General features: G+C 40.9%; 1 protein-coding gene across 2 annotated transcripts in view; it reads right to left on the bottom strand.

Annotated features, from left to right (window-relative positions):
• Nucleotides 1-25059, bottom strand: part of LOC306977704 (uncharacterized protein) — a 34230-nt gene extending 9171 nt beyond the window's left edge. For both annotated transcript variants that reach the window (XM_079576131.1, XM_079576130.1), the window contains exons 1-3: nucleotides 24936-25059; nucleotides 14294-14382; nucleotides 13376-13489 (exon numbers count right to left, since the gene is read on the bottom strand). In XM_079576131.1, coding sequence (XP_079432257.1) covers nucleotides 13376-13454 — 79 coding nt within the window. In that variant the 5' untranslated portion in view covers nucleotides 13455-13489; nucleotides 14294-14382; nucleotides 24936-25059. The remainder of the gene's footprint in view (nucleotides 1-13375; nucleotides 13490-14293; nucleotides 14383-24935) is intronic.
• Between the last annotated feature and the right edge of the window lie 1032 nt (nucleotides 25060-26091).

The following is a 26091-nucleotide window of genomic DNA, read 5'->3' as shown; positions in this document are numbered from 1 at the left end:
CTGACCTGTTTGTGGACGATCTCCCTGTGGTTACTCGGCCAAAACCGCCAGAAACTAAATCTGGCACAAAGTTAACTGTGAAATGATCTAAAGCCTCAGAACGTGATGATGTTATTCCCTCTCTCGGGGAAACAGAGCTGTGGCCAGTGGGGGAAAGAAGCTCGTTATTGGGATCACGATCTTTCTCTCTTTGCAGACGTGTTCTGGCTGATATGCACATATTCAGCTCACACAAAGTCAAGTCAAAACCAACACTGCAAAAAGTACCCGACTGAAAACAAGGGGAAAAATCTTAAAATAAGACATTTTGTCTGCCAATGGGGTCAACATTTTTTTCTTGCTAAGAATTCTTGTTTTTAGAATATTTTTGTCATCATAAAACAAGAAAGAAACACTAAATTTAAGCAAATAAATAGCTAGAATTAAGCAAAATGTCCTCAGAAAATGGAATCATTTAAGGAAAACATTCTTATTTAGTGAAACATTGTGGGTATTTTACCTAAATGTTGCTTGATTTCAGTAAAATGTTCTAAATTACACACATTTTTGAGCAGAATGTTCTTATTAAATACTAATATTTAAGGAAAATAGTGCCCGGGGACCCGTCTCCATGATGTGGAGCCAGGCTGATGGTCAGAATCACCTGGCTGGAGGATTCACCTGTGTACGCAGAGACGGGGAGAACTTGCTCCACACAGAAAGGCCCCGTCCTGGTGGGACTTGAACCCAGGACATTTGGGCTGTGAAGCTGAGGCTCTAACCGCTGTGCCACCGAGCCGCCCACTTTAAAGAATGGAATGTATGATCTATCTGTGAGAATCAGTTCTTACATTAAGAGTTGTTGTTTATCTTAGTTTTTCTTAAAATAAGAAATATATTCTTTGTCTAAAGCTGAAGAAGATTCAAAAAGTTTTTCTTTCTTGTTACAAGAAAAATTAGCATGTTTTTTAGCAAATATATCTGAACAAGAATTGGCTAGATTTTATTTCTTAAAATAAGATTTTTTTTTCTCAAGAAAACTTTGCTCGGCAAAACATTATTACTTTTTAGGGGAAAAATAAGAACTTATTTCTTAAAGTAAGTATTTTTTACTTTTTGCAGTGAAGTCTTTGTGAATATTTTGACTCATTTTTAATTCAGGAAATTAAGCGGTTTGTCCAGTAGAAGTGAAAAACCGGCACAGGAAGTTACCTTTACTTTTAACTGTACTTTTTTTTCTTACAGTAATTTTACATCTACTTGAAACAAATAGTAAGTCGTGCCTCTGTGACTTAATCTTTCGTCCATCTGTCCATCCATCCATTTTCTTCCACTTGTCCGTTTCCGGGTCGTGGGGGCAGCTGTTGGAGACCAGCCCCTATGGCGCCCCCTGCAGGTGGTGGGTCCACAGAAGGACGACCTCATGGTTCTAACCAGGCCTGTTGGTCTCTCATAAGGAGCTTCTGACCCGCTCTCTGTCTGACCCGTCACCTTGGACCTGTTTGCCCTGGGAGACCCTACAGGGGCATTAAGACCCCGACAACAGAGCCCATTATGATTATCTATTCATTTGAAAAGAAATCTGAACAATCACTCATAAAATAGATGTGTTTTGTGCTTTGTTACTTAAAGGCCTCTAAACTGAAATGTTGGTGGAGGTTCAAACTCATCCCTGATCTTCCTAACACATTTTTTTTTTTTTGCAGAAAACTAGCCTCCAAGTTCATGAAATTGATACAAATGCTTTATAATGAGTGTTTTCCGTCTCAGTTTACAATATACTTAATGAAGACAAAGCTAATTTCATTCCATAACTAGAAAATAAAAAAGGTATAGCTCCTTTAATCTTCATAATAATTTATTTTCTAATATGTTTTTAAGGCATTTTCACCTCATTTCATGTTTTGTTTTTCGTAACTTATGTCACAAACTGAAACATGAATCACACCTTCACTCAAACAGTAACATTTTGGCAACACAACCCATCTCTGGACGGGGGCTGGGACCAAATATCATTTTGCAACATGTATTGCAATACTCTGTTGTGATGCATACGGGAACATGTGTCACAATAGTGATGAGTTTGCCCTGAGGACGACCTGTGAGTCCAAACACGTTGGATATTTAATCCAGTTATGTGAAATAAAGGCTTTTTCTAACTCCGTTTTTGCACTTTTTTAAATGACTTCTGATTAAATTAATGATGTGAAGTCTCGACAAATATAAACATCAAGAGAAGTGCTCAGTGCAGGCAAGCAAAATATGAAGAGTTCAGTTGCAAAAACAGATCAGTGCCATTGAAATAAATCATTGTCATTTTCTCTTTGTGATGTTTAAGCGCCTTCACCATCTGAGATCATGTGTTACTTTCAGCTTTACTTTCTCAAATCTCCAAATCCTCTCCCTCTGTATTGTGATATTGAATCCCAGCCCTTGGTTTTCCAAACAAAGACTCTGCTCTTTCATTCAACTAAATGGGTTTTGTCGACGCCTCATTATTTTGATGTAAAAGCCGACGGAGCGAGGACGTGACTGCGGAGCTTTCCTGGAGACAAACCGCCCCATAGTGGAGGGAAACCCGATCCCCCGGGGGAAACCTGCTCAGACACAGGGGGGGGGGGGGAGAGACCGGCCCACTTCAGGAGCCGAGACCCTCCGGCTGTGAGGCCATTTCACTCACTCCTGTGCCACCCACGGGTTCGGAAACCCTCAGGACCAAACCGCAGTCCAGAGCGCGGTCAGAGAACAGGCAAACGTGAGGAGAAACTGGAGGAGATGATGGCGGCTTTGGGAAAGTGCAACATGTAAACAAAACAATGTAAGTCAGAGCAGCGTGACCGAGCAGCTGCCACAAACCGCCCGGAGAGAGAGACACGGCTCCGGTTCTGGTAAATCAGACAAACGTGCCAGGAATCTCTCTCTACGGCAGCCGTCTGGGTCTCGGATTTACTCTACATTTACTTTCATTTATGAGAAACACACAAGACAAAACCAGGCTGGAGGAACCATAAGTCGTACTCCACAAATCTGGCCTTCATGGACGAGTGGCAAGAAGAAAGCCATTATTGAAAGGAGGCCATAAGAAATCCCGTTTGAAGTTTGCTAGAAGTCATATGGACGACACAGCTCTATGTGGACGAAGGAGCTTTGGTCAGATGAGACAAAAATTGAACTTTTTGGCCCAAATGCAAAACGTTATGTATGGTCCACCATCCTCAGTGTCAAAGATGGGGGGGGGGGGGGGGAGCATCATGCTGTGGGGCTGCTTTTCCTCAGCGGGGACTGGGGAGATTGTAAGACTAGTTGGGAAGATGGATGGAGCCAAATACAGGGAGATTTTGGAGGAAAACCTGCTGGTGTCAGCAAGAGAACTGAGGCTGGGGCGGAGATTCACCTTCAGCAGGACAATGACCCTAAACACAAAGATAAATCTACAATGGAATGGTTTAACCTCTTAACTCCCGCCTGAACCGAGAGGATCTTTTTCCTCACGTCATCAGATTTTTTTTCCATCTTTTTTTTTTTGGGGTATTCAACTCATTTTTGTAATTTTTTTTGTAATTTTTTTTGTAATTTTTTTGTCATTTTTTGTCACATTTTTGTCATTTTTTTGTCATTTTTTCGTCATTTTTTTATCACATTTTTGTCACATTTTTGAATTTTTTCGTCACATTTTTGTCATTTTTTCATCCATTTTTTGTCAATTTCTTGTGACATTTTCGTGACATTTTTGCCACTTTTTCATAAATGTTTTCTCACTTTTTTGTCACATTTCCATCATTGTTTTCGTGTCAGTTTTGTTGCTATTTTCACAGCGTTTTTCCAGAAGCTTTTGGACTGGGGTAAAGCCAAACTGGAGAAAATGTGCTCAGTTCAGGTGGGGTTAAAGGGATTATACAGAGTTTAAAAATGGTAAAATTATCTAATTTCCTCCCCCTAAATGTTCCAACAATGTCCTAATGTGCAGAATGAGCTCAGACCTCTAAAACCCTGCACTGTCACTCAAAAAGGTGATACTTCGGGTCCGAATTGCCTTCATGCATATAGAAGGTGCAGTTACACATATGACCTGAGGTGGCAGTAGTGAGCATGCGTCTAGCCCCTTTAAAAAAAACATTAATGTGTTAGAATGGCCCAGTCAAAGTCCTGACCTAAATCCTATTGAAAATCTGTGGAAAGGTCTGAAAACTGCTGATCACAAACGCTCTCCTTCTAATCTGACAGAGCTTGAGTTGTTTTGTAAAGAGGAATGGGCTAAAATGTCAGTCTCTACTTGTGCTAATCTTGTAGAGTCAGACCCCAGAAGACTTGCAGCTGTTATTGCAGCAAAAGGGGGTTCCACAAAGTATTCATTCATGCTGTATGAATAATTATGCAGGCCCCACTTTTCGGTTTTCTACTTTTGGTTTCACTTCACAGCTGTCTGTTACTTATGTGTGAACTTTCAGTAAAAAAAAATCAAAATCAAATCTTTATGTTTATGGTTGTAAACATGACAAATGTGCAAAAGTTCAAAGTGTATTAGTACTTTCGAGAGGCACTGCATCTCTGAAGGTTCATGAAGCTGCAAACGCCAAGTTCATATTTCCAGCTTTCATTTCTTGGAAAATAAAATGACATTTCTCACTTATTCATAGAAACAGATATTAGTTACTCCGGGGGTTAAAGGGTTAAAAAGCGCTTATTCAAAAACTAAGATACAAAGTCCCCCCAGAACAAATATTTGTAACTAATTAATCAACAAAATCAAACAATACATTTAAACCTGGCTCTGCAATTATGGCCATTTCTACACATCATGACTTGTGATATGTTTTTCCTTCATATTTATATCTTTAATCTGCAGCAGAAGTTTCACACTGACATCTCTTCATCTCATGTTTAAGTGTGATGTTGGTAAATAATCAGAAGGACCTTTGCCTCGTGTCATTACTTGTATTTATAGCTGCATTATCTCTCATTAGTGACTGTTGACGTCTCACACGGAGCCAAACCCTGACGTTCAGACTGTGGCCAAACACATGAGTCACATGAGGCTGTCATTCTAAACCACACCTCGGGATTTCTCACATTAGCAAAGTCACTGTTGCATTAGTACTGCACTAATGCACTACTACTACTGCTGCACTACTACTACTGCATTACCACTACAAATAAAGCACTTACTTATAATTTTGAATATTGTTTGAGCGCCTTTGTGAGTCATGTGACCTCAGTCCATATGTGCTGAGAGCAGAGGTGGTACTCAGATACATTTACTCAAGTACATGCAACTTTTTGAAGTAACTTTTGCAAGTCAGTGTTAACTTCATCGACTAAAATATTCAGTCTTGTCAAAGTGATATTTTTGACTAAAATTGGACTAAATTAAAAGCTTTTCATGAGACTAAAAATGTACAGATATTTTCATCGACTGAAATAAGACTAAAATAAAAATGAAAAGGAGAGACTAAAATCATCCAAACTTCTATTGACACGAGTTACTTAAAGGGATATTTCAGGATTTTTTGACATAGGGCCTCATTTCCTTGTTATCCAGAGTGTTGCTGATTTCTGGAGATTTTTATTATAATATATTATATTGCACTGTGCTTGGGTTAGACTTTCTCCAGAAATCAACAACTCTCTGGATAACTAGGAAATTAGGCCCTATGTCAAAAATCCTGAAATATCCCTTTAAGTAACTTGTGCCAATAAATACAGGGATCTTTAAAAAAAAAAAAAAAAAGTCATGTTTTGTTTCTCATGACTGAAATATGAATCAGACTTTGCAGGGGCGGTCGGTCCATAGGGGGCGCTGGGGTGCCACTCTCTCTGAAATGTTTCTAAAATATCATCGTTATCTTATATATACAAAATATAGCATCATATTTTGCAGAAAAGCCTTTCGCAGATGTATTTAAGATGTATTTAAAAAGGGTTTTCACTGGATTCATGTATTACCTGGCGCCTCTGCTGTGAGTAAACACGAGCCCCTGAACTTTAGGAAAGCACGTGACTGGAGGCTTCTCTCTTAGTGGCCGCCTAAACTTTCCTCCTGGACACGCCCACTGTGATAAGCAGCCAATTCATATTTGCCCCTGTGTTTTTGTCTGATGTCGTTGGACAGCGGTGCTGTCAATCATTGTAATGTCCGCGCACGTGGACATGCCGACTGTAAACAATAGAGTAGCTTGTGAGGTTAGCAGCGCTGAGCTATGCACCCAGGGGAGAAAAAACTTCCCATTTAAGACCCGGGAGTCAGAAGTCTCGTCTAAACGGACTTTTCTGGAGGTAGCATTACGATGCTAACTAGCTCCTCTGCTTTAGCTGCTGCTGGTTTATTTCAAACTTTGGGACAACCCTGGACAGTTTTGTCCCCGGACGTGGACATTTGATGGAGAGAAGATTCAGGACTGTGAGGATCTACGACAGAAGATGTGAGGAGAACGTCATTCATTGACTGAGGAGGAGCTCAGGTGCTACAGAGAAGTCTCACCATTTAACGTAAGCTGCTCTGTTATTTCTGACCGGAACATTTGACACTTTACAGGTTTAAACCTTGGATCTATTGTATTAAACGTTTTAAGTAGCTCTGAGGCACATAATGAAATGTATTGGTTTATTGGTTTATTTGGTCGGGACAGTGCATGTTAATGAACATACATGGGTCTCATGCATGTAAACAAGCCACACCGGATTGTAGCCTTGGCCTAACCATACTGAACATGAAATCATTTTCATTTCATTATTTGATTTATTTCCAACGATAACCCTCTTTATTTTTTATGTTAAAAACAATGTTTATAAGTATCTTTTAAAATGTAATTGAAAGTGCGGTAGGTATAGACAACACCCCCCCCCCCCACGGGATTTCACATCACCGGCCGCCACTCTCAGTTACTCCCAGTACTCAAGTAAAAGTCTCTCCAAATGCTTTATTTTTTACTTTTACTTGAGTAAAATGGTTTCAAAGTAGCGTTACTCTAACTTTAGTAAATGTTTTGGCTGCTCTGCCGCCTCTGGCTGAGAGAGGAGACCCTGGACTTTGTGACAGTTTTTGTTTCATATGGTTTTAGGTCCAGCCGTTACAGAGACATTAACCACAAACCAAGTCCATCATTTTGAGCGTTGCCGGAGTTACAGGATTCTTAGCTGCACATTATAAATTACCGGCTGTTTCTAAGGCTATGAGGGCGTGCATAAAGAATACATTCATGAGTCTGATGCAGTTATTGGATATTGTTATTGTTATTGTATCTTCTCCTTTCGGTCATGACCCAGATCTCATTCTGAGGAACGTAGATCCAGCGCTAAATCCAGAGCGACCTGGAGCTAACCACGTTTTTCCCAAACAGAACCATGGCCTCGGCTCATTATGTGGAAGTGACTGGATTCACAAACACTGAGAAGCAGAGAGTGAAGGCGGTATCAGCTGCAGAGAGTTTATCTAAGGTGAATGTAGAGTAGGATCAGCCGCACAGGTGCAGTAACCAGAAAGTCGTGTTATAAAGTATAGCAGGGATTTGACTGTGAGTTTAACAGCATTAAGGCCTGTCAGCGCAGTCATCTGTCCCGACACGTTCAGAGGCACAAACAGGTGTGTGAGTCTCTGCAGCGGCGGCCGGGACGAGGACACGGTTCCCTCGAGCTGCAGGAGACTCTGTCATTTTGAAAACACAGCCGTATTTATTACATAACATACAATCTACATTATTCACTCAGGCCTCACGCTCGCCTTTACACTGTCAAAATGTGATACGCTTGGAGCTGATTTATAGTTATTAATATCTCTGTTATTACTGGGCCTGGCTGCACACATTACCTTGGGCTAGTTTGCTCTTAACATAAACTGTCATTGCACAATTTCTCTCTAGATTGATTTGGGAAACTGTCACGTCAATGGCTATTTCCTCCAAAGGCATTCAGGAGCTCCTACAGACTCCAAATCATCCAGTTTTGTACAAAATATTTTGCAGTTTTTTTCAATGTCTGTTTCGTGCCAGCTTTGAATTCCCCCCAAGGAGACACAATTTAAGTTTAACACATTATTTTGCCCACAAATAACAAAGCTGTCCAAAGAAAGTAAACCAGATCCAGACTCTCTTCAGAACAAACCTTCCATGTCACAAAATAAACCTGTACATTTAAAAAAAAGCAATTTTGAAAAATGTTTTTTTCTAGAGATGCACCGATCCAGCTGTTTTGTTCCGATACTTTGGGTTTGAGGATCTGACGATATTCGATATTAACCGATACCAAGAGACATTCTTAAAAGTGGCTGCTGAGAGTGCAAAAGTGAAGGTTCCTCTTTTCTTCATCTTTTCTTGCAAATGAGCCGTTACAAATCAATCTGATCTGATCCTTCACTCATTCCAAAAACTAAACTTCAAACATCAGGCTAAATGCCTGATGTTTGAAGTTTAGTTTTAGGCTGCTTTAGGTGATCCACTCATCATTTCTTGCTTTGATTGGCTAATGTTAGCATGTCATTGCTAGCCATAGCATTTTGCGCAGTGATTAAAATATGTTTGCAGATGTTAAAACTAACTCGGGTTTTGAGCTTCAAAATGAGAATGAGGTAAGTAGACCTACAGCTGGGCTAAAGTACACCTAATGTGGGGCTAAAGTAGACCTAAACCTGGCTAAAGTACACCTAGTGTGGGGCTAAAGTAGACCTAAAGCTGGGCTAAAGTACACCTAGTGTGGGGCTAAAGTAGACCTAAAGCTGGGCTAAAGTAGACCTACAGCTGGGCTAAAGTACACCTAATGTGGGGCTAAAGTAGACCTAAACCTGGCTAAAGTACACCTAGTGTGGGGCTAAAGTAGACCTAAAGCTGGGCTAAAGTACACCTAGTGTGGGGCTAAAGTAGACCTAAAGCTGGGCTAAAGTGGACCTAATGTGGGGCTAAAGTAGACCTAAAGCTGGGCTAAAGTACACCTAGTGTGGGGCTAAAGTAGACCTAAAGCTGGGCTAAAGTAGACCTAAAGCTGGGCAAAAGTGGACCTAATGTGGGGCTAAAGTAGATCTAAGGCTGGGCTAAAGTAGACCTAAAGTGGGGCTAAAGTAGACCTAAAGCTGGGCTAAAGTAGACCTGAAGTGGGGCTAAAGTAGACCTAAAGCTGGGCTAAAGTAGACCTGAAGTGGGGCTAAAGTAGACCTAAAGTGGGGCTAAAGTAGACCTAAAGCTGGGCTAAAGTAGACCTGAAGTGGGGCTAAAGTAGACCTAAAGCTGGGCTAAAGTAGACCTGAAGTGGGGCTAAAGTAGACCTAAAGCTGGGCTAAAGTAGACCTGAAGTGGGGCTAAAGTAGACCTAAAGCTGGGCTAAAGTAGACCTAAAGCTGGGCTAAAGTAGTCCTAAAGTTGGGCTAAAGTAGACCTAAAGTGGGGCTAAAGTAGACCTAAAGTGGGGCTAAAGTAGACCTACAGCTGGGCTAAAGTAGACCTAAAGTGGGGCTAAAGTAGACCTAAAGCTGGGCTAAAGTAGACCTAAAGTGGGGCTAAAGTAGACCTAAAGCTGGGCTAAAGTAGACCTGAAGAGGGGCTAAAGTAGACCTACAGCTGGGCTAAAGTAGACCTAAAGTGGGGCTAAAGTAGACCTAAAGCTGGGCTAAAGTAGACCTGAAGAGGGGCTAAAGTAGACCTACAGCTGGGCTAAAGTAGACCTAAAGCTGGGCTAAAGTAGACCTGAAGTGGGGCTAAAGTAGACCTAAAGCTGGGCTAAAGTAGACCTGAAGTGGGGCTAAAGTAGACCTAAAGTTGGGCTAAAGTAGACCTAAAGTGGGGCTAAAGTAGATCTAAAGTGGGGCTAAAGTAGACATACAGCTGGGCTAAAGTAGACCTACAGCTGGGCTAAAGTAGACCTACAGCTGGGCTAAAGTAGACCTAAAGTGAGGCTAAAGTAGACCTAAAGTGAGGCTAAAGTAGACCTAAAGTGGGGCTAAAGTAGACCTAAAGTGAGGCTAAAGTAGACCTAAAGTGAGGCTAAAGTAGACCTAAAGTGGGGCTAAAGTAGACCTAAAGTGGGGCTAAAGTAGACCTACAGCTGGGCTAAAGTAGACCTAAAGCTGGGCTAAAGTAGACCTAAAGCTGGGCTACAGTAGACCTAAAGCTGGGCTAAAGTAGACCTAAAGTGGGGCTAAAGTAGACCTAAAGTGGGGCTAAAGTAGACCTAAAGCTGGGCTAAAGTAGACCTAAAGCTGGGCTAAAGTAGACCTAAAGCTGGGCTAAAGTAGACCTACAGCTGGGCTAAAGTAGACCTAAATCGGTGAAGATTAGACAGGATCAATCGGCTTCTGTTAGAAATGAAACGTGAAAGTCCAGAACACGCTGGTGGAGCGGTGACATTTAGAGGAACGTTCAGAGTCAGAATGCTCTCGATCCTCCACAGCAGCTGCACATTCAGCCCACCTGTCGGGAAGTTTGTCCCTCGTCTGACCCCGTACAGAGCAAACACCTGCCCCCAGACCACAGACACTCATGTTTGTGGTTTACCCACTGTTCTCAAAGTTGGCAGAGCGTTCACACGGCGGCGAGGTTGAGATTTTCTGAGAGATTTACGCCTTAGCACCTTAGTTTTAATGTCAGAGTAAAAAATAGACCAAACTCTCTCGACGGAATTTTTCAAGAAATCCCTCACTCGGCACTCCCTCGTCTTTCCCACGCTCGTTCATTCACAACATCAACAAAACACGATCAAAACATGTCTGAAACAAGACTGAAATCGATAAAACATTCTGCAGATTTCATCACTGAATATATTCAAATATTTATGTTCATTTTTTTTATCCATAAACGGCCTTATTTTTGTGTGAAAGCTTAAAATGACAGTACAGGTTTTCCTCGTGCTTGTGTCTCTAATCTACAGCTCTTCATAATTCATTTTTTCCCTTTTTCACCTGCGGCGTCTCGCCTTAATTTCACCCAAGTGTCACTGCTGTGTTGACAAATTGCAGGTCAAAAGTTCTTAAATGTTTGAGCGTGAGTTCATCCCGCGGTAAAACACGCGCTGCTGCGTGAGAGCGAACAGAGCGGAGGGGAAAAGCCCCAAAGGGCAGATCTAGCACTGTAATGAGGGGGAAACTTTTCATTTGAAATAGACAGAGTTTATTTCAATCTAATGACGGGATAGAGCTTTAATATGATGGGTGTTTTGGGTAACACATTACATTACGGGCCGGTAAGTCCTTGGTACTTACAGTGGTAATTACAGTGGTACTTACAGTGCTACTTACAATGGTAATTACCAATAAGTACCATAGATGTATCACTGAAACTACTAGAAACTGTCATTTAAAGCAGTGGTTCCCAACGTTTTTTGTCTTTCATACCCCTTTGGCCTGTCAGTGGTCAACCATGTACCCCCTACCTCAAGGGTGTTACAGTTTATTAAGAAAGTAGTTAATTAAAAGTGGTATTTGTAAGAAAAAGGACGATGTTGCTGTCAAAATAAACCTAAAATTCACATTTTACTGAAAAATATAGCTTTTCCTAAAAAAAATTATGTTACATTTCCCCCTTTTTTCAATCTGATAGAGTTCCAAGTACCCCCTGCTAGGTCCTCGAGTACCCCTCGGGGTCCCCGTACCCCTGGCTGGGAAACACTGATTTAAAGTATCAAAGTACATAGAAGAATGACCTTCATTACTAAGAGTTACCACTGTATCTTAGTAATGAGAGATACAGTGGTAACTCTGTGTCTCCCTAACCGCTAACCCTAATGACTAGTAATTATGACTTTTAGTACCACAATAATAACCTAGAATTATCACTGTAAATACTTGTACTTACCACTGTAAATACCACTGTAAGTACCACTGTAAGTACCACAATAAGTACCAAGAAGTACCACTGTGATTACTAGTAATTACCACTATAAGTACCACAGACTTACCGGCCCGTAATGTAAAGTGTTACCGCGTTGGGAATATTTTTTTTTTTAATAAGCGAGTCATTAGTCCTGTGGTATATTGGATAAATATAAGCTGCTGAACTGGAAAAGGTCTGTCTTCTTCATGATGCTGATCTCTTACGTGGTCTGACTTTATGTTTTTGTAAATCTGAGCAAAGACAAACTGGATCCGCTGTTGTTGCCCCTCAGGAAAAGTGCCTTGAGCTGCAGTCGGTCCTCTCAGTGAGAACAGTCTGAACTCTGTCCCTGCTCATACATTGTACGCTTGATTCAACCTCCAACCCTCGCCTGAACCAGGACAGTTTCTCCAGTTTGGCTTTACCCAAATCTAAAAGTTTATTTAAAAAAGAGTCGAAAACGAGGATGAAAACGCAACAAAAATGTGACAAAAACATAAGCAAAATAAGCAATGAAAAAGCAACAAAAGTCACAAAAGATTGACAAAATAAGTGACAAAAATGTGGTGTCACCAAGACAAAAAAAAGCAATGGAAAGAATGATGAAAAAGCAACAAAAAAACAAGAAAAAAATTGAAAACATGACAAAAAAGTTACAATCACTTTCATAAGTCTTAGCTTTCAAATGAGCCGTTACATTGTTGCTCTACAGTTAGGGCTGGGCGATTGTGGGAAAGAAAAAAAATCACATTCATTTTCCCCATATTGATCGATCTCGATTTTGATTTTAAAAGAAAAAATGAATAAATGTGGTCTTTCCTGGACGAGCGTGTGAACAGATGCTGCGGCCAAACTGAAAACTGCAGCAACTCATCAGCAAAAACCAACAAACTTCTAGCCTCTCAGTACAACATCCCATCACAACAACACAAACATCTGCAACACACAAACATCTGCAAAGGAGACGCAAAACATTACAAGTTTTTTACACATAAAATCCCCAGGTCCTCTCCTCTTGGTGCCGCATGTGCCATCCTATGTTTCCTGTTTGTTTGGGCTGAGTGTTCCCCTGGGATTGACCTGACAGGCGCTGCAGCATTGCGACAGGTCGGGCCAATTCTCCTCGATTAAAACGCACCACGCGATTATCGTGATCGACCTTTATTAAAATCTCGATTAGATTAAAATTCGATTAATTGCCCAGACCTACTCTACAGTCCAGAACCTTTTAGATTTATGAGATGTTGGAACAATGTCAAAATCTTGTTACGTAAGACCGGAAAGTTTGGTGTCTGCAGGAGCTATAGTTTCAGTGCGAGGTTAAAAAAGTGCACTTTAACTTTGACTTTCTGTTGTTGCTATATTGCGTTACATCGACAGGAAGTGCGTTCATCACATCAACTGACTCATAAAACAGGATCCAACACGACTTTACCATGAAAACTTGCAAGGAATTTACTTGGTAATTTTCATTGACTAAAACAACTAAAATACTAAGACTAAATGACATTTCCGCCCAAAGGCTAAAACTAAATCCAAAATCAAGCCCTGATTCTGATGTAATAAGGAAGTGACATGTATTTGCTGCTGAAGTGGATGGTTCTTACCTTGAGTTTTGTTCTGTGTGGAGAAGTTCACGCACAGCAGGAGTCCAACCAGAGACGACCAGCAGTGCAGCGAGGACATGGCTCCTTTAGGGCAAACCCAGGGCTAAAGTAAGTCTAAACTAAGGCTAAAGTAAGGCAATACTATGGCTAACGTCAGGCAAAACTAGGGGTAAACAAGGATAAGCGTAGTGCTGAAGTATAGGCAACACTAGGGCTGTGATAGAACTAAAGTAGAGCTAATGTGGGGCTAAAGTAGAGCTAATGTGGGGCTAAAGTAGAGCTAAAGCTGGGCTAAAGTAGAGCTAATGCTGGGCTAAAGTAGAGCTAAAGCTGGGCTAAAGTAGACCTAATGCTGGGCTAAAGTAGAGCTAAAGCTGGGCTAAAGTAGACCTAATGCTGGGCTAAAGTAGAGCTAATGTGGGGCTAAAGTAGAGCTAAAGCTGGGCTAAAGTAGACCTAATGCTGGGCTAAAGTAGAGCTAATGTGGGGCTAAAGTAGACCTAATGCTGGGCTAAAGTAGAGCTAAAACGGGGCTAAAGTTGAGCTAATGTGGGGCTAAAGTAGAGCTAATGTGGGGCTAAAGTAGAGCTAAAACGGGGCTAAAGTAGAGCTAAAACGGGGCTAAAGTTGAGCTAATGTGGGGCTAAAGTAGAGCTAAAGCTGGGCTAAAGTAGAGCTAAAGCTGGGCTAAAGTAGAGCTAAAGCTGGGCTAAAGTAGACCTAATGCTGGGCTAAAGTAGACCTAATGTGGGGCTAAAGTTGATCTAATACTGGGCTAAAGTAGACCTAAAGTGGGGCAAAAGTTGAGCTAATGTGGGGCTAAAGTAGACCTAAAGCTGGGCTAAAGTAGACCTAAAGTTGGGCTAAAGAAGAGCTAAAGCTGGGCTAAAGTAGACCTAAAGCTGGACTGAAGTAGACCTAAAGTTCTGCACATGGCTCAGCGGCTGTGGTCCATGTTTCCTCTGAAGTGGCTCCGGTTTGTGGTCCTCTTGTCTTGTCTTCAGTCTCTGGAACAGACAGAGCTTTTAATTAGCGACCCACATGATGACATCACAGAGAGCGTCTGTGGGCGAGGAATCTAACCCTCAACCACAGGCGGAAACTATCAGCACCACCTCTCGATATGACTTTATCCCATCAGCTTGGATGGAAATGGCTCATTTTAAGATAAAGTGGGTTTCAGTATTCTCTTTCGTATTTCAGAATGACATAATAAAGTAATAAAGTTGTGGTAAAAGGTGTCGAGGTGAAACATGTAGGGCATTGACAAGTTCCCGCAGATGAAATAGGTCGTCCCCTGTACCCACTCGTCTGCATCCTCTGCTCTCACACCTTCTTCTCCAGTCTACTCCACATCCTTCTACTCTCAAAAGTGTCCTTAAATTAAAAATAAATCAAGCACACACAAGCCTTCTCCAGCACTAACCCTAAACATTAAAAGATTAGTTAACTGAGTACACTGAAAAAAAAAGTTTTCTCCAGCACATCCCACAGATCCTCAAAGGGGTTCAGATCTGGACTCTGACGGCCAGTCCATCTCCTGCTCCCTGATCCACTCTTTCACACTGCAAAAAGTACCCTTCTAAAAACAAGATAAGACATTTTGTCTTGTTTTAAAAAAAAAAAATCTGCCAATGGGGTCAGCATTTTTTTCTTGCTAAGAATTCTTATTTCTAGAATATTTTTCTTATCTTAAAACTAGAAAGAAACACTAAATTTAAGCAAATAAATAGCTAGAATTAAGCAAAATGTCCAAACATTCTTATTTAGTGAGAAATTGTGGGTATTTTACTTAAATGTTGCTTGATTTAAGTAAAATGTTCTCAATTAAACACATATTTGAGCAAAATGTTCTTAATAAAAACTAATATTTAAGGAAAGTATTGCCTGCGCCCGGGGTCCCGTCTCCATGATGTGGAGCCAGGCTGATGGTCCTCCAGCAGGTGATTCTACCTGCTGGAGGATTCACCTATTGTACATGTTTTTAGTGGTAGGGGAAATGTACACAGGCACGGGGAGAACATGCTCCACACAGAAAGGCCCTGTCCTGGTGGGAATCGAACCCAGGACTTTCGAGCTGTGAAGCTGAGGCTCTAACCGCTGTGCCACCGAGCCGCCCACTTTAAAGAATGGAATGTATTATCTGTGAGAATCAGTTCTTACATTAAGAGTTGTTGTGATCTTATTTTTTCTTAAAATTTCTTAAAAAAAGAAAAAAAAAAATTCTTTGTCTAAAGCTGAAGAAGATTCAAAAAGTGTTTCTTTCTTGTTACAAGAAAAATTTGCACGTTTTTTAGCAAATTTATCTGAACAAGAAATGTCTAGATTTTATTTCCTAAAATAATAAAAAAAATTCTCAAGAAAACTTTGCTCGGCAAGACATTATTACTTTTTAGGGAAAAAATAAGAACTTATTTCTTAAAGTAAGACATTTTTTACTTGCTTAGAATCCACTTTTTGCAGTGCACAATGTCCTGGCATTGTCATCTTGGAATACCCCCGAGCCATCAGGGAAGAAGAAATCCAATAACCAGATCTCATTCTTTGGGCTCATAGTGTTAACTGACCTGCAGCAGCTCCAGATCAGAACAGTTAGTTTCAGGTAAAGGACACTGAGCTTCTGAGGTTTGACCCTTTAAACAGCACAGACACAAAACCATAAACTCATAAAAGCCTGATTATCTATTCACCCTAATAAATACAAGAACTAAAAGACCCATTTCTCTTTTGACAATGGACTCTCAGGCTTTGAAATCCTCCTCATTGTCCGGCTCATCCTTCCTCCTGTCAGAGCGTGTTTACTTTACTGTGTCAGATAAAAGGAGCCTCTTATTGTGAAGGTTTATTGGCCACTTCCTGTTGGCGTCGGATCAGAAAAAGACGCAGATAAAAGCTCCCCTCACGGACAGGTACAAGCAGCAGCCAGAGCGTTACATCCTTCAGCCCTGGCTCTTCTTTACGAGCTCATTTACTGTCTCTGATGTTTAAACAGGAGCATGTGTGAGCCCCGACTGTCTGCACTCAAAGGGGGGGGCCCAGACTCAAAACCGCGCCCCCCCTTTGTAAAGCGACGGGTCAGAGCGGGAGAGGCTTTTCTCAAACATGGGGGAAACGATCGATCATGAAGCGACGGGACAGGAGTTTCCTTATTGCACATTCGGGAACTTTTCTTCACCGTAATGGGGAAGTAACGGCGTGAACTCTGACCTTTGGATAAAACTGGCTTAATGGGAAGTTTTGGTCAAATGAATTACCCAGAACCTCTGCATCATTCTCCAGATCTCTGAGAGCTGTTTCGTGTGACAGAAGAAGAAGAAGAGTGACAGAAAAGAAACGAAGACGAGACAAAAAAACAATAAAGAAAAGCGATGAAAAAGCAACAAATAACGACAACAAAATGACATGAAAACACGACGAAAACACAACAAAAAGGACAAAAATGTGACAAAACGTGGCAAAAAAGTTATGATCACTTTTGTAAGTCTTAGCTTTCAAAGGAGTTACACCAGGGGTAGGCAACGTCAGGCCCGGGGGCCAAATCCGGCCCTCTAGCTCAGAACATCTGGCCCTCAGGATGATTTTGAGAAACATTATTACACAAATTAGAGAGTATTTTTAACACTATTATAGTTAAATGGGAGGAAAAAAAGTAGAAATACTGTCAATACACCCAGTTGGGTCACATATGATGTACAACACTGGCATTAGAAAGAAAAAAAAAACATTTTTTTTTGAATGAACAGATAAAATCTAAGGTTGGGGTTGATTTGGTCTGGTCTTAGATGAAATAAAACCTTTAGTAGTAGATATTCTCTTAATTCAGATAATTCAGTCATTTCAAGTGAAAAACAATTATTTGTCTGATTTGAAGTGGGTTTTATTCTTGTTCCATTGGCGCTATAGCATTTGTATCTTGGCTTAGTTCAAACCGACTCAAATTCAACATAGACGAACTTTAATTCAAGCAATTTTAAGTCATTATCTCATTTAAGATGGTCATTTTTCCAATGTTGTGCTTTACTTTGGGCTGATAATCAGCGGCTTCGGCCCTCGGGCAGTTTACAATGAAGAAAGTCGTCCCTCCGCCAAGAAAACTTGCCTAGCCCTGCGTTACACTGTTGCTCTCCAATCGAGAAGCTTTTAGATTTGGGTTAAGCCGAACTAGAGAAAGTGCGCTCAGTTAAGGCGAAAATTTAAACTCTTGACAGGGCTGGAAACGGACTCAGTGAAAGATCAATAAGACGATGTTTGAACACAGTATCAGCTCAACGCTGAACCACATCCTGTTTGTAAAAGGGAGATCCTTTCCCTGTAACTGACCATCCTGATCTGGAGCTGCTGCTGTGGGTCAGGTCTAAGCTCAGAAACACTTTTTGTCCAAAGAATGAGATCAGCTGAGCGTCCTGAACGTAATGAACGACCAGGTTATTCCAATAATGGATTTACAGATCACGGTGAGCCCTCATTGTTCCGTGTAAACAAGGCGTGGAGCCACGGGTTAAACCTCTGATCAAATCCAACATTTGCAAGTCAAACATTTGGCCAGTCCTGCTCCTGAGTGGACGATCTGAAACACGACTCCGCTGACACTTTGACTGGAGAGTTTGGACAGAACATGTTAAAATCTGGCGACTTCCCGACTTCTGACCTTTTACCAAATATGGCCGTCGCTCCCGCCGTCTCCAAACCAGACCGGGTCCAATATTTAGACGGTTTTAAACAAATTCAGAGCTCCTGACACACAAATGAGATCTATATATTTACAACAAGAAGGTGAAGAAGCACTTAAGACGAACAATTCATCTACAATACGTAAACAGATCCACTCAGGACGGGGTTTCCAGGAAATCCCTCCAACATGGCGGCGCTCCCTGGTCTTTCCCACGCTCATTCATTCACAAATCATTCATCAATCGATATCTGTACATTTGATTTTCCCCTCATTCAGCTGCAGCGTCTCGCCTTGAGGAAAACAAGAGCAGACTTCGGGGAACAGTGGTTTGTGTCTAAGTGAGTCCCAGACACAGACGGGGACAGTCTCTTCTTGTTCCTCTGTGACTTTATTGTCGTCTGCTGCATAATGAGGAGAGGCAGAGGACGGAGAGGAAGGACAGATGGAAATGAGATGGACCAGTGGAACATTGAGCAGTCGATGTGAATCTATATGGTCTGGAACGCCCTGTCTGTGCCTCCCTTTCTCTGAATGAAATGAAATCGACCTTTGTGTTCTGTTTTCTGGAGCCTTTGATCCAGGGGTGCCCAAAGTGGGGAACAATTGGGTCGGCCCGCCAGAGAGTGACCTACTTTCGCGCAGCATCTGGTTAATTCTAACTCTTTCCCATTCATTTTCAATGGCAAATGTGGATGTAGTACACTTTTTGGCCACATGAGACAAATTGGGGGCGCTGTTTCACTCCTTTCGCAAAGTTAACCCCTTAACTCCCACCTGAACTGAGCACATTTTCTCCAGTTTGGCTTTGGCTCCAAAAGCTTCTGGAAAATAGGTGTGAAAATAGCGGCAGAACTGAGACGAAAACAATGATGAAAATGTGACAAAAAAGTGATGAAAACTTTGACAAAAATATGACAAAAATTGACGGAAAAATGACCAAAAAAACGACAAAATAATGACAAAAATGCTCTCTGTTTAGGCGGGAGTTAAGAGGTTAAGGAAACACTGTTCTGGTGTCTTGGTATTTCTGTTTTCTTACCGGAGGCCGATTTTCCTTATTGTAAATAGACCGAGGGCCGAAGCTGCTGATTATCAGCCCAAAGTAAAGCACAACACTGGAAAAATTACTATCATGAGATAAATTACTTAAAATTGCTTGAATTAAAGTTCTTCTATGTTGAATTTGAGTCGGTTTGAACTAATCCGAGATACAAATGCTGAAGCGCCAATGGGACAAGAATAAAACCCACTTGGAATCAGACAAATAATTGTTTTTCACTTAAATGACACAAAATTATCTGAATTAAGAGAATATCTACTACTAAAGGTTTTATCTCATCCGAGATCAGACCAAATCTACTCAATCCTTAGATTTAATCTCTTAATTCAAGTAGATTTATGTAATTTCTTCCTTAAAACGATTATTCTTTTTCCAGTGCACTTCCTTCAGTGTTATGACCTAATTGGGTGTATTGACAGTATTTACAGGTGTGTGTGGGTCGGGAAGTTTGGGCATCTCTGCTGAGACTGCTGCCCCCGCGACCCGGCCCCGGATAAAGCGGAAGAAAATGGATGGATGGATGGATGGATGACAGTATTTCTACCTTATTTTCTCCCATTTAACTCTAATAATGTTAAAAGTACTCTGTGATTTGTGTAATAGTTTCTCAAAATCATCTTGAGGGCCAGAGGTTGTGTGCAGGAGGGCCGGATTTGGCCCCCGGGCCTGACGTTGCCTACCCCTGCCCTATATTGACGTGCACATTTCGATCGTCATTTATTTCACTTCCGATGATCACAGAGCTTCCAAAACCACACATAAGGTTTATTAGAGATTCTAGATTCACAAAAAATAAAAAAGGGGAGGGATTTTATCTAATTCCTAACTATTGAGTTTGGACTTTCAAAAAACAAGGCGAAATTTACATTTTACAGATTTTTCCACTAAAAAAAAACAGCAAAAAATATGGGAAATTTTGAGCATTCTTATTTGTATATGAATAATAGACATGTTTTCCTCATATTTATGTCCTTAATCTACAGCACACGTTCCAAATTGGTTTCTCTACATTTAAAAAACTTTCTGCAGCGTCACACCTTAAATCAGGGATGGGCAACGTCAGGCCCGAGGGCACAATCTGGCCCTCCAGCAGAGAACATCTGGCCCTCAAGATGATTTTGAGAAACATTACTGTACAAATACCTGTTTATCTACTCTAACAATATGCAAAATACAACCAATTGTGTTAAAAAGTCCTTAATGATGAAAACAGTCCTGGCATTTGGAGAACTGGTGCTTTACTTTGGGCGACCATTGGGGGATTCGGCCCTCGGTATTTCGACGATGAAGAAAACTGTCCCTCCTCCAGGTTATGAAGGTTATAACCTGCATTATTATTATTATTATTATGAACATTTCTAGAGGTTTCAGAGCGAGCGCTTGTGAAGTGAGCTACGGCGTGTGCGGAGCAGGTTTTGTTTGTGAAGTGGGTCAGGATGAAAGGGGCTCTGTGCGTGTCCTCAGGTGAACCCTCTCCTCATGAAGTATTCGAGTAAAGCAAACAAACACTCTTTCAAGAGCCGGAGAATGTGTCGGTGACAAAAGCTTCATGAGTTAAAGTTTAATGAAATCAGCTTTTCTTAAGGCAGGTGCTGGTGAACAGGTACAGGTACATTTGAAACTGCAGATTACTGAATATGAGGAAAACCCAGAGTCTGCAGTGATGAACTCTCACATGTGCAGCCGATACAAAACTTTAGACCAAACTTTCTTAAAAGAAGGTTTTTAGCGTCACTTTCGTCGCGCCCTCAGACTCCAAACTTCGACTTTGAAGGTTTTTTTTCAGAGGAAGTTGTTTAGATCAAATCCCTGCCTGATTCATTGAGCTTTGAAACGCATAAAAGGCATAATTTGAATGTTGACAGAGTTTATTTGTAGTTTATTTGGTCCAAAGCTGCCACAATAAGACCAGTGAGTTCATGAAAAACAAAAACGTCTCTTACGACAGATCAGAGGGATCAGGAGCTTTACAGACGACAAGACCAAGCTTTATGGCAGGGGGAGGCAACGTCAGGCCCGGGGGCAAATCCGGCCCTCCAGCACAGAACCTCTGGCCCCCAATGTGATTTGGAGAAATATTATTAGGCAAATAAGGGATCAAATATCTGTTAACCTCTTAACTCCCGCCTGAACCGAGAGCATTTTCTCCAGTTCAGCTTTACCCAAATCCTCATTTGAAAGCTAAGACCTACAAAACTAATCTTTTTCCTCACATCATCAGATTTTTTTTCATCACTTTTTTTGTTGGGCACTCATTTCATTTTTGGCAAATTTTCGTGACTTTTTTGTCACTTTTTCGTCAAATTATTAACATTTTTTTGGCAAATTCTTATCACTTTTTCGTTCATTTTTTTCTAAATTTTTCATCAAATTTTTCTCACTTTTTTGTCAAATTTTTGTCCATTTTTTTTTTACATTTTTTGTCACTTTTTTCACATTTTCATGCTTGTTTTCGTCTCAGTTTTGTTGCTATTTTCACACCTTTTTTCCAGAAGCTTTTGGATTGGGGTAAAGCTGTAGAAAATGTGCTCAGTTCAGGTGGGAGTTAAGGGGTTAAAGTGCTCTAAAAATGTGAGAAAGTATCTTTTTAGAGTGTATTTTTGAAAAGGTCCTTGCAGAACATCCCACTTGGTCATATATAATGTAAAACAGTGATTCTCAACTGGTGGGTCGGGACTCAAAAGTGGGTCGCGAGCCTAGAGGAAACTTTTTTTCAATATTTTCCATCTGAAACTACACGGAAACACACTGGAGTCTTTTAAAATTAATATTATTGGGTCATTTTGATCATAATTTTCAGTCTTAAAAGCAAATCTACGGCTTGTTCAATAAAAACATGTGGCAAATACAATATTTTATAAGATATATGACAAAGTACATTTTTATTTGGGTCACAGCTTGTCATTAAGGTAATGGCGGGTCTTGAAGCCGGACCACTTTAGAACCACTGATGTAAAACACTGGCATTTACACAAAATGGTTCTTAACTTTAGGCGACCATGGTGAGGTTCGGCCCTCTGTGTTTTGGCTGTGATGAAAATCTTCCTCCGTGACACAAACTTGCCTCCCCCTGCTTTACGGTCACAGTGAGACGTCACAAAATGTATGAAGTAAAGAATGTGCCGCCTGAAAGGTCGGTGAACACACGGGTCATGCATGTTCATGAACACGCCTCGCCGGGGTGTTGCCATGGGCTAATTTCCATCCGTTGTCCCCACACTCTGAAACTCACTCTCACTCATCCTGGCCTATTGTACATGTTTTTAGTGGTGGGGAAACTGGAGGAAACCTACACAGACACGGGGAGAACATGCAAAGTCTACCCCAGTAACTTTAATCTGATGACTTTCTTCAGTAACGACTCCTACTCTAACGCATTATCAGTAATCAGATTACAGTTACTTCTTCACATCCTCAGCCTGAAGAACTCCCGACATAAACGTGGACATTTGAGGAGAGAGATGGAAATGTGTCACGTTTCTGACTCTGTGGAGCTTTGTTCATGTTTTCCAATAACTTCCAATAACGCGAGACTTGAAAGAGGTGACGTCGGCAGCTGATTAACCTCTTAACTCCCACCTGAACCGAGAGGATCTTTGTCCTCACGTCATCAGATTTTTTTTCCATCATTTTTTTGTTGGGTATTCAACTCATTGTTGTAGCTTTTTGGTCATTTTTTTTTGTCATTTTTTGTCACATTTTTGTCATTTTTTCGTCAATTTTTTGTATTTTTTTGTCAAATTTTTATCACATTTTTATCACATTTTTGTCACATTTTTTGTCATTTTTTCTTCCATTTTTTGTCAATTTCTTGTGACATTTTTGCCACTTTTTCATCAATGTTTTCTCACTTTTTTGTCACATTTCCATCATTGTTTTCATCTCAGTTTTGTTGCTATTTTCACAGCTTTTTTCCAGAAGCTTTTGGACTGGGGTAAAGCCAAACTGGGTCGGTTCAGGCGGGAGTTAAGGGGTTAATGTAACTAATAAAGTAACTTGTAATCTAACTTAGTTACTTCAGTGAAGGTACTTGAGTCGTCTTCTGTTCTCTGTAGTTGAAGTCTCGAACGTTTCGCCTCTTCATCCGTGAGGTTCATCTCAGCCCGCAGCCCAGATAAAGACCGACAGGAGGAGCAGAGCCTGGCCTGGCTCCTCCCCTTTAATCACAGCTGCCCTGACCTGTTTGAGTACAGAAGATACTCAAGTACCCTCACTGAAGATGGACAACTCCTGTACTCCTTAGTTATGGGGAGACACTACAGGCAAAACTCATTTTTTTTCAGCCAAATTGGTCTCTGAACATATAAACTTTCACCTGGAAATAAAAATTATACCTAATCTTTACAATATCATATTTAAATATTGCACTGACACTGAAATCGTAATATCAAAGGCCATTTCCTCAAAAGGCATTTTTCTCTCATTGGGGCAACAACATATCCACGTCAGTCGCTCCTACAGACTTCAAATGTTCCAGCCTCGGATTGAACAATATTTGGAAGATTTTTTTGAGGGATTTTTTAAGATCTGATTTATTGAGTTTTGAATGTAAAAAAAAACAAGGTCAATTCAAAATTTTACAGATTTTTTCACTAAAAAACTAAACAAGATATCCAAAATCCCCTCTGAAAATGTCATTGTTACTGATACAAAATAAAACCATATATTTTAATCTGGCTCAATCCATTATTCAGTTTCGTCGCCGGAAAAACGCGACATTTTGGGTGTTTTTAGACATAGAACACCTCGTTTTATATGAGGTACAGTACAGCAGACGTTTCAATTTCATATCTTTAAATAAAAAATCCCTATTCACCTGTGTCTTGCCTTAACCTCTTAACTCCCGCCTGAACCGAGAGGATCTTTTTTCCTCACGTCATCAGATTTTTTTCCCCATCATTTTTTTGTTGGGTATTCAACTCATTATTTTTTTTTACTTTTTTGTCATTTTTTTTGTCAAATTTTTGTCAATTTCTTTTGACAAAATCTCTTTTTTATTTTTTTGACAATTTTGCCCCTTTTTCATAAATTTTTCGTCACTTTTTTGTTGTTTAAATTAAGTAATCAGTAAACCAACTAAGTTACTTGGTTATAAAGAAGTAATCAGGAATCCGAGTATGTTTTCAAGTCATCTGTGGCAGCTCTGGTCCACACAGAAATGCCTCATTCAGGGATGGAACCCGGGACCTTCAGTGAAGCACGAGGTCTAACCACTATGCCATCGTGCCGCTTTTTCAAACCCTGCTCAAGATCCAATAATCTTTGTAACCGACATATCAGCACCTGGCTTCATCCATTATGTAAAGAATATTGGGAATTTTTTTTACCTTTTTTCTTATAAAATGCCTTAAATTTACATGAAAACATAACATGACAGAAAAACTGCAATACATTTTGTCCCATATTTATGAGTGATCTACAGCAAAAGTCGAAATCTCTACATTGAAATATTCTTCCTGTTCAGCTGCAGCATCTCGCCTTTGTTGTGTTTGCTTCACGCTGATGTAGATATTCCAAATCCTGGATGAGGCTGATCACTTTTAAAAGGAACATTTCATTCATTAACGTGACTCATGGATCCCAGTGTGGGACAAAACCACTCTGAGCTTCCACATTTCTATCATTTACAAACTTAACAAAGCATGACAAGACAGTTCCCCCTTCTCTCTCTCTCAAGTCACTTCCAAAGCCGTGTCAAACCAGTGCTTCACCTAGTGCTGGAACATAACAAAGTGGCCTCAGCTGTTATTGCAGTCGCAGCGTGAGCCCCCGGGTTGTCAGAGCGCGAGCCGTAAAAGCGCCGTCCGAGCGAGATCAGAGGAACGTACCGTGACTCAGCCTTCAGCGCCGTAAATCCGAAACAGGAGCCGAGCGCAGGAGCAGCGACGAGTGTGGGGAGGAGGAGAGGAGCCGACTGACTGAGCCGCGGACTGAACAGACGGGTTATTTCAGAGAGAAGACGTCCGACCTCACAGGGAGGAGCCTGGGACTGAACAAAGGACAATGATGTATGTCCAGTGTGTGAATGATCGAGTGAATACTTTGGCATCAAACAAAGCCTATGTTCCAGTGGAGATTTGACTCTGTTTATGTCAGACACCAGGAATGACAGAAATGTGACTCTAACTACAACGTGCTCTTTTTTTAATGAAAAGGCTGAGGCCTGAGGTGACAGACCGACAGGTGAAGAAGGAAGTCCTTTAAACTCTGCAGTGGACTGTGTTTGCCACTCCTTTTCGAGCTGTTTTGTATGAGGGAATAAAAGTCATGTTTGTTTAGTACTGGAGACTAGGGCTGGGTAAAGTTTCCTTTTTTCCGAGACCAGTACTTTGACGATGCTTAGTTTACGATAACGATACCTGAACGTTACTTTTTCCGATGCCTATACTCAAATATGGAACCAAAAAACAGAACAATCTCCTATACAGCCTCACACTCTTTTCCTTGTTTACATCGTTCTGCCTCGTGTTCTTCCATGAGCGTTTTAGGCCTTTTATAAGCTCTCAAAAATCAAACCAAAACCTTTTTATCCCACCGTGAGTTTAAACACTGTCACGAAACGCAATCCAAAGAAAAGCACATGTTCACCCCCACCACCCCTCTCTCTCTCCCATCGAAAGAGTCTGTCCACTTACAGCATGTCTGGAGCTGCAAGATCTTACGGTCCGCTCATTAGGGATGGGTACCGTTAGTTATTTTTTGAAACCACTACTTTAACGATACTACTACTACTTTTTTCGATACCTATGTTATTTTAATTGAGTTAAAATAATGTGTATAAAAAGTATTGTTCAGGAGAACAAACAGCACAGCGGCACAAACACGGCACATCAGAAAACAGGAGCGTCACCTGTAACTTCATTTTTTGAGCAGAATTTCCACTAAAGCCGTGATAAAACGAGAGAAAGGACATTATTACCTCCTGAGCTGCAGGAACAGACCAGATCCACATCAGGACCGTTTACTGAAGATAAACTTTTCTAA

The sequence above is a fragment of the Gobius niger genome (genome assembly GCF_951799975.1).
Source record: "Gobius niger genome assembly, chromosome: 18".
In the NCBI taxonomy this organism is placed as follows: Eukaryota; Metazoa; Chordata; class Actinopteri; order Gobiiformes; family Gobiidae; genus Gobius; species Gobius niger.
Note: the sequence above shows the minus strand (reverse complement) of the source record. Positions and strands in the feature narration are given on the sequence as shown.